The sequence below is a fragment of the Zea mays genome, chromosome 9 (assembly GCF_902167145.1).
Source record: "Zea mays cultivar B73 chromosome 9, Zm-B73-REFERENCE-NAM-5.0, whole genome shotgun sequence".
In the NCBI taxonomy this organism is placed as follows: domain Eukaryota; kingdom Viridiplantae; phylum Streptophyta; class Magnoliopsida; order Poales; family Poaceae; genus Zea; species Zea mays.
Genome location: NC_050104.1, coordinates 93,498,785 through 93,507,597, shown reverse-complemented (window position 1 = coordinate 93,507,597; position 8,813 = coordinate 93,498,785). Strand labels below are relative to the sequence as shown.

At 45.9% G+C, this 8,813-nt stretch overlaps 1 protein-coding gene across 2 annotated transcripts; it reads right to left on the bottom strand.

Moving 5' to 3' along the window:
- Positions 1-305: 305 nt before the first annotated feature.
- Positions 306-2,819, bottom strand: LOC100284790 (uncharacterized). 2 transcript variants are annotated; one of them, XM_035962283.1, is made up of 5 exons: positions 2,547-2,819; positions 2,285-2,415; positions 1,129-1,168; positions 835-979; positions 306-735 (listed from the first exon to the last, which is right to left on the bottom strand). In XM_035962283.1, exons 1-4 carry the CDS (start codon positions 2,687-2,689, stop codon positions 880-882), a joined length of 414 nt encoding a protein of 137 aa, XP_035818176.1. In that variant the 5' UTR covers positions 2,690-2,819; the 3' UTR covers positions 306-735; positions 835-879.
- Between the last annotated feature and the right edge of the window lie 5,994 nt (positions 2,820-8,813).

Genomic DNA, 8,813 nt, shown 5'->3' with positions numbered 1-8,813 from the left:
GTATATGATTAGCATAATTTAAGGCATACTGATATATTTCAAAGTAAATTAAGCCTCAATATGGTGAAAATATGTATTATACAATCGATTCAGGCAAAATAAAAATTATCTTAGTGATTGTTTCCTCTTTCAGTTTGATTCAACATATCCTAGTACAACCAAACAAACAAACGCTCCACTCAGCCTGATCTTTTTGATTCAATGAACCAAATAAGTTTTCCGCATGTCCCTGCCAGCCAGCTAGGCTCTACTCGGCAGCGACCTAAATAGGCAATGACTTTCTTTGGCTCCCAAACTTATGAAAATTAAACAAATATGACCTTAAATAAGTGTGGCATGGTTAACATGTGGTGTGGTAACCTTGCTAGGGTGAGGTCAAATTTGAAAAACTGCTGTGAATAACTCTTGAGCACAAGAGACGAAGAAGGATAAACATATTGGCAGAAGCTACAACTATCCACTTTGAGTACACTCTCTGCTCAAGAATGGCTATAAAGCCTACAAAGAGTCAGTACCATTGTTTCTTTGAATGTGGAGGTTGTTTCAACTCCATTGTATACGGAATGCTATAAAGGCACACTGGATAAAAGGCTTATCAGTAATTATTCCAATGGTTACCAGCTCCACGGCTAAAATGGTTACTCAGCTGGTTTACTTGTTGCATGTTTGCAGGCTACTCCATGGCCCTGTTGCCTTGTCATCTCATTGCCAGCAACAAGGAAGTAAGCAGTGTGCCTTGAAAAAGAAAACAAATGAAAGTGTCGGCAAAACTGTTGGTTAATTGTGAATTGTGATACCAAAAAAAAAAGGGGAAAGTTAAGTCGTAATGCAGACCTAAAGAAGTTCATCATTTTCGTTTTTGAGTCCACATCTATGCTTTCAGTTGCGTCCAAAGCTTGTTGCATGTGGTGTAGCCACCGCTCTGCAGCTCGGTGGGTAACCAAGAATGGTCGGTGTCGTCCTATAAGGGCAGGGTGTCCTGCAAGAAAAACCAGACAACTTGGGCTTACGAGTCCAAATTATCTTGAGAGTAATGGATAGAAAACACAAAGTACAAAAGCATAGGTACTATCACTACATAATGATAGCCACAACTAAAATGGCCCAGAAACAATAGTGGCATCGCACATGAAGATACTCGTTTCTTCAATCATTTTGGGCAGACCATCTAGCCAGACATGCAAAAAAAACAGCAGAAATGGTCAAATGAATCTTTTTCACTCTATTAGTGACTACAGAATACAAAAGCAACCTCAATCGAGAATTACAAGTTATACTAGTGAATTAGGTGGTTCAGGTTAGGGTAAAGTCAGTCCCCTGATCAAAGCAAGCAATAATTGAAATGAAAATATTCACTCCCCTTGGGCCAACTGATGAACAAACGGACCGACAAATGCGAAGAACAATATACTCTCTTCGTTCCAAATTATAAGACGTTTTGATTTTTCAAGATACATAGCTTTTGCATGCACTTAGATATACGTTATGTCTAGATACATAGCAAAAGTAATATATTTAGACAAGCGAAAACATCTTAGAATTTGAAATGGAGGGAGTATCATTCTTGTATACTCTCAGGTAAGGCATGAATCACTCAAACAAATATTGCTGATAGTGATAACTATATGTTTAAAGAACTGAATCAATACAAGTGCCACGGAGGTATGCTGCTGGTTAACATAAACGAACCAACAAGGCTGCAGACAGTCAAAAGAAAAAAAAAACTTAACGAGAAATTTAAACAGGGGCTGAATCACCACATGCCCATTTATCCCCTAGAAGTTAGGCTTAGCTAGGATGCGTTAGTCTCAACTTAGCTTTCATATGGCAATCAGTTTCGTATTTTCTTTTCGAACTAACCGGCACAAGAGTGCCAATTTCATTAATATTGAAGAGTTACAGTTACAGGCCCCAGCAGGGAACAAAATGCTCACTCTAGACCTGTTAGCTGTTATAGCGCCATCCGTAATGAAACACAGCAGTAGCAACTCCAATAATAACTAATGCATTAGCAGGGAGTATGACTAGTAAACATGTGCAATTGCAGAATATGTAAAACGAAAACCATGAATAGTCCCCAATCTGTAAATCATCTAAACTTGAACATTACAGGTTTCAGGAACATGAGTGGCAGTGCCCAAGGACACCAAATCAGATTTTCTTCCCTGCTTCCACACTAAGCGGCTAAGACCAAACTATATAACAGCATTGATCCCTTATTTCCTCCCCTAATTTAAGTCCCGCAGGCCACAGGTCAAAGACGAAGAAACACGGGCTACTTTACCTCTCCTCTGGGAGAATAGAGGTGGGCCGCCCATGCGCTGGATCAGGAACTCATACTGGTTCTGGATGGCATCCTCCTTCTTCGACCCCCCGAATATCTCCCGAAACCACTCCTCTTCGTCCTCATAAACCCTATAAAATCCAACCAATCAAGACACGGCCATGAAACAAGAAATTCAACAGGAGACGGACGAAAACATTCTAGATCGGAATGGTTCAACGCAGACGAGAACAAGAGAGGGACAGGTAGCCGATGGACGGACCTGGTGTAGAAATTGGTGGAGAGGTCGACGAATGGCTGCGGAGTGCCGCCGAGGTACTCGAATATGTTGACGTCGTCGATGGCAAAGGCATCGGCGGCCGCCACCCCGCTCCACTCCGACGCCTTGTCCTGCAGCGACTGCATCCCGACGTTGCGTCCGGCCTCCCAAACCACCCGTGCCCGAGCAGCAGCGCTTGTTGGCTGAGTTGACTGACTTTTGCCGGGACCGCAGTGAGCCAGTGAAGGAAGGGATATGTGTGCGCCGTGCGCGTGTGGCTCACGCGACGCGCTACCGGCTTTATACCGGCCAATCGGGTGGCGAGCACGAGTTGCCGGGGTTAGGGCCCAGGTGTCGGTGAGCGAGGTGAGCCTGCGTGATGGAATGGTGATGTCGACGTGGTATGTCACGAATGATGACATTTGCTACGACTCATGGATAAACGGATTAGACAAAAGACGCCCGCGGTTTTGCTTTCGCTGTAATTTTTTTATATGTATATTTGGGAGAGATTCATTTTAAGAATTTAGATTTGTTGCAGCCTTTTATGTCGTCCACTCCTGTACTGGTGGTAGTTATTTCTGACAGCTCTTTAGGATCATATATTGTCCCCACAGACCAACACAGGTTTTTTGTGCGCATTTTGTCATCACTCATACGCACCCGAGAAAACTTATCGTTCGGTCACCTATCCTAAATTACTCCAAGATAAGCACGCTTAACTTGGAGGTTTTTCGAGATAGGCTTTCGAAAAAAATGCACCTTATTAGTATGGATACTCTATTAATTCTATTAAGTCTTGGGTCATGATATCACCATCCACTGGGCCAGGATATCACATTTTCTATCTAAACATGTTCAACTCCACGAGTTCTAGTTTTGAAAAATAAAAGTGAAGGCCAGTTTTATAAAATTTTCGAAGCTCCTCAAAGGGTGTTTTAAAAACAATGTTCTCATACCCTCGTCATGAAGTTGGAGGTAAATTACCCACCATGCTCGTAACGCTTTGCTTCTATTCATGATCGCTTCCATGTTTCTTCCCTGTTTCACGATCTCTTCTCGTAGCTTTCCCCTGTCACGATCTCTTCCCGTACCCTGTCTTCTTCCTTGTTTCGCCATGGACGGAGATGGTGACAGCAACCAACAGGAGGCCCCTACATTTTGCACCCAGGAGATGGATCTAGTCCTCTTCTACTGAGGTGTCCCCATCGGGCGAGGAAATCCCTTTGCCTCCACCGTTGGTGGACACGCACCCGCCACCGCAGGTCTTGGCCGGGGTGCCTCCGTCGTTTGTGAACACACACCCACCACCGTGGGGCATGGCCGCCACAGGCAAGGCAGCCACCACCATAGGCCACACAACCACCACCAAAGGCCACACAATCACCACATTGGGGCTTGGCTGGGTCGCCGCCGCCGCAGGCCATGCATCTGCGACCATGGAACTTGGCTAGGGTGCCATCGCGATGGGCCACGTACGTAGCCTCCATCGCGAGTCACACAGCTAGTACCGCGGGGCTTGGCCAAGGCTTCGCCACCACAAGCCACGTAGTCGCAACTACATGCCAAGCAGCTGCCACTATCGCAGTCATGATTATCGGTCTTCCTCAAGGCACCTACCACAACTCCAACCATTTGATGTGACTGACGACCAATTCTACGACCTTTACATGAATGGAGATTAGTCGTTTTTGTGTCTGTGGTCATGGCCGAGGGTGTTCTAGTGGGTATACGTGTCCATGCCAGGCTCCATCAGTTGTTGCTCGGGTCCGAGGACGTGGTCATGGTCGTGGCGTGAATACAAGTTTAGAAGGTGAAGAAGAAAGCAACCAAGCAACAAGAGCAACAAAAGAAACACAACTCACCCTCTCTCAAGTCATTAAACACTTAAGATCACTTGACTTGATTTTAGAACTTGGAGAGGATTTGAGACTTTGAATGTGGCTTTGGAGTGTATTCTTTGCTCTTATATTGAATGAAGAGAGTGGGATGCTTGGATGGCTTGAATGGTGGTGGTTGTGGGTATTTATAGCCCCAACCACTATTCTAGCCGTTGGCTGACTGCTCTATCAATGGGCACACCGGACAGTCCAGTGGTGCACCAGACACTCCATTGTTCACTATCCGATGAGTGCCACGTCAGCCGACCGTTGGGGTTTGGAGCAGTTGACCATTGAAGTCGTATGTCCTTTTGCTTCACCGGACAGTCCGGTACGACCTGTCGTCGTAGACTGTCTCCTAACTTCTGACGCTTCAGACTGCGCGTGCAGTCGCACAGTCGACCGTTGGGCGAAGTTGACTATTGCTCTGTGGTCTCACCGGACAGTCCGGTGAATTTTAGTGGACGAGTGTCGAGAATTCCCGAGAGCGGCCAGTTCACAGAGAGCTCCACCCAGTGCACCGAACATTGTCCGGTGCACACCGGACAGTCTGGTGCGCCACTGGCTATAGCGAGTCCGTTATGCTCCAAACTTGAGAATTGTTCCATGGTCATTTTCTTTGTATGTGTATATGAACTTTATGCACCTAAGAAAAATATCAATTAGGCAAACTAGTTATCCCATAAGGTTTGTGATGGTCGTCAAACACCAAAATCGATTATAGGAAATGGTTAAGCTCATTTCCCTTTCAATCTCCCCCTTTTTGGTGATTGATGCCAACACATACCAAAGCAAATACAAAGTGTAGAAATGTAACTAGTTTGTATTTTGGCAGATGTGCACAAGTTACTTTGAAATGAGAGCATTTCTAAGCATACATGGTTGTTTTGATATATTTAACATTTCGGACCACATTTACACCACTTAGCTTGTTTTGCAAATCTTTTGGAGAAGTATTTTGAAATTCTTTTGCAAATAGCCAATGGTATAAGAATACGATTTCTAAAAGCATTTTCAAGTTTTTGAAAATTCTCCCCCTGTTTCAAATGCTTTTCCTTTGGCTAAATAAAAGCTCCCCCTGAAGAAGTTCTCCCCTTAGCTGTCAAGAGGGTTTTTGAAAATGCCTATTAATTCCTCCCCCTTTTTGTTTGAAAAAGTTTTTTTTGAAAACAGGGTGGTGGTGCGAACCTTTTGCTTTGGGCTTATTAATTTCTCCCCCTTTGGCATTAAGCGCCAAAACAAAGAAAACTATAGGCCTTTTACAAGAAAGATAGAAATGTAAATACATGAGTAGGGCAAAGGAGATATGATACCGACAGAGTCGTAGTGGAAGCCTTGCCTTTGCCAAATACTCTATTTCCCTTTCAATCTAAGACTAAGGATATAAATACACTTGGCAACACATTAGTCTTTGAAAGGGAAATGTGCCCTTGGGCCATTTCTAGGTATTTTGGTGATTTAGTGTCCAACACAAGTGCCTAAGTGTAAAATGGTGAACAAAGTACAAATCAAGTATAAAGGTATGTTTCTAAGACTTAGTATATTGTTTTGGAGACTAGTCTAAGTGTTGGAAACGGGAAAAATCTGGTTGGAATTAAAGATGGCTTTGTTCAGTCGAAGTCAGCTCAGTCTGGGTGCACCGGACAGTGTCCGGTGGTGCACCGGACAGTGTCCGGTGCGCCAGGCTGACTTAGGCGAACTTGCTGCTCTCGGGAAATTGTCGGCGACGTACGGATATAAATCACCGGACTGTCCGGTGGTGCACTGGACTGTCCGGTGAGCCAACAGTCAGCTAGGCCAACGGTCGGCCACGGAATCCGCGCGTGACGCGTGGCATGTGCCAACGGTCAGAAGGGGCACCGGACTGTCCGGTGTGCACCGGACAGTGTCCGGTGCGCCAACAGCTCCAAGACTGCAACGGTCGGCTTCGCCAAATAAGGAAAGAGATCCGCACCGGACAGTGTCCGGTGGTGCACCGGACTGTCCGGTGCGCCAGGCGACAGAAGGCAAGAATTGCCTTCTTGAAATGCTCTCAACGGCTCCTAGCTGCCTTGGGGCTATAAAAGGGACCCCTAGGCGCATGGAGGAGCACACCAAGCATTCTCTAAGCATTCCTAAGCACCAAGACTTCGATTCCGCGCATTTGATTCTTTGTGATAGCAACTAGAGCTCCATTTGAGTTGTGAACTCATCGGGTTGTGTTGTGAGCTCTTGTTGTGACTTGTGTGCGTGTTGGTACTCTGATTTCGTGTCTTGTGTGCGTTGCTCATCCCTCCCTTACTCCGTGCTTCTTTGTGAACATCAAAGTGTAAGGGCGAGAGACTCCAAGTTGTGGAGATTCCTCGCAAGTGTGATATAGTAAAGTGAAAGCAAAACACCGTGGTATTCAAGTGGGTCTTTGGACCGCTTGAAAGGGGTTGATTGCAACCCTCGTCCGTTGGGACGCCACAATGTGGAGTAGGCAAGTGTTGGACTTGGCCGAACCACGGGATAAACCACTGTGCCATCTCTGTGTTGAACTCTTTGTGGTTATCGTGTTGTGCAAGCTCTCCTCTCTAGCCACTTGGCTTAATTGTGCTAACTCCTAATCAAGTTTTGTGGATTAAGTTTCAAGTTTCTACAGGATCACCTATTCACCCCCCCCCCCCCTCTAGGTGCTCTCAATTGGTATCAGAGCTGTTCTCTTCAAGAAAGGGACTAATCGCCCGAAGAGATGGATCCTTAGGGCAAGGGGATGGTGGTCAATGATAAGGAGAAGGAGTCCTTCGTCAATGATCCAAAGGATGACAAGCCTACTGATTCAGGCTCGGGCCACAAAAGAAAAGATGGGAGGAAGAAGAAAACAAGGCGCATCAAGGAGATAGTCTATGAGAGCACCTAGAGGTGGGGTGAATAGGTGATCCTGTAAAACTTAAACTTAAGCCACAAAAACTTTGATTAAGTGTTAGCACAGTTAATGCCAAATGGCTAGAGCGAAGATCTTGCGCAATATGATAATCACAAGAAGACCAACACAGAGAGGACACGGTGATTTATCCCGTGGTTCGGCCAAGTACAAAAACTTGCCTACTCCACGTTGTGGCGTCCCAACGGACGAGAGTTGCACTCAACTCCTCTCAAGTGATCCAATGATCAACTTGAATACCACAGTGTTATGCTTTTCTTCTCAATATCCCGTTTGCGAGGAATCTCCACAAATTGGAGCCTCTCGCCCTTACACTTGAGATTCACAAAGAAATACGGAGTAAGGGAGGAACTAGCAACGCACACAAGACTCAAAATCAGAGCAACAACACGCACACAAGTCGCAACAAGAGCTCGCAACACGACTCAGAGAGTTCACAACTCAACAAGAGCTCTAGATGCTTTCACAATGAATCAAATGCGCGAAATCGATGTCTTGGTGCTTAGGAATGTTGTAGGAATGCTTGGTGTTCTCCTCCATGCGCCTAGGGATCCCTTTTATAGCCCCAAGGCGGCTAGGAGCCGTTAAGAACAAATCTGGAAGGCCATCCTTGCCTTCTGTCGTCGGGCGCACCGGACAGTCCGGTGCACACCGGACACTGTCCGGTGCCCGATTTCCTTCCTTAAACAGCGCAGTCGACCGTTACTGATCTGGGAGCCGTTGGCGCACCGGACATGTCCGGTGCACACCGGACAGTCCGGTGCCCCCTTCCGACCGTTGGCTTGGCCACGTGTCGCGCGCAGAATCCGTGGCCGACCGTTGGCCCTAGCCGACCGTTGGCTCACCGGACAGTCCAGTGAATTTTAGCCGTACGCCGTCGGCGAATTCCCGAGAGCGACCTGTTCGGCCGAGGCAGCCTGGCGCACCGGACACTGTCCGGTGCACCACCGGACAGTCCGGTGCACCACCGGACAGTCCGGTGCCCCAGACCGAAACAGCCCCTTGGCTGTATACAGCCACCTTTTTCCTTTTCTTTTTTCTTCCTGTTTCCAATACTTAGACAAGTATATTAGTACACAAAACCAATGTACTAAGACTTAGAAACATACCTTTGCTCTTGATTTGCACTTTGTTCATCCATTGCATAAATTCACATTTTAAGCACTTGAGTTGGCACTCAATCACCAAAATACTTAGAAATGGCCCAAGGGCACATTTCCCTTTCAATCTCCCCCTTTTTGGTGATTTATGCCAACACAACATAAAGCAACTAGAACAAGTGCAAAACCACTTCAAATAACACTTAAATTTATTTTGATTCATGTTTGGCATATATGGATCATCCTTTGCCACCACTTGGTTTGTTTTTGAAATCAAACTCAAATCTCTATCTCTAAGTCAAACACACATGTTAAAGCATATAGAGAGTTATTCCAAAAGAGATTGATCAAAGATTTCAAAAACTCCCCCTATTTCCCATAATCA

Excerpts from the sequence above, each read along its gene's own strand:
- LOC100284790 (XM_035962283.1), bottom strand. The coding sequence starts at position 2,689 with ATGCAGTCGCTGCAGGACAAGGCGTCGGAGTGGAGCGGGGTGGCGGCC. Across the intron at positions 2,416-2,546 it reads TCCACCAATTTCTACACCAG|GGTTTATGAGGACGAAGAGG; the intron begins GTCCGTCCATCG and ends TGGATTTTATAG. Across the intron at positions 1,169-2,284 it reads TCTATTCTCCCAGAGGAGAG|ATGGTCTGCCCAAAATGATT; the intron begins GTAAAGTAGCCC and ends ATGTCTGGCTAG.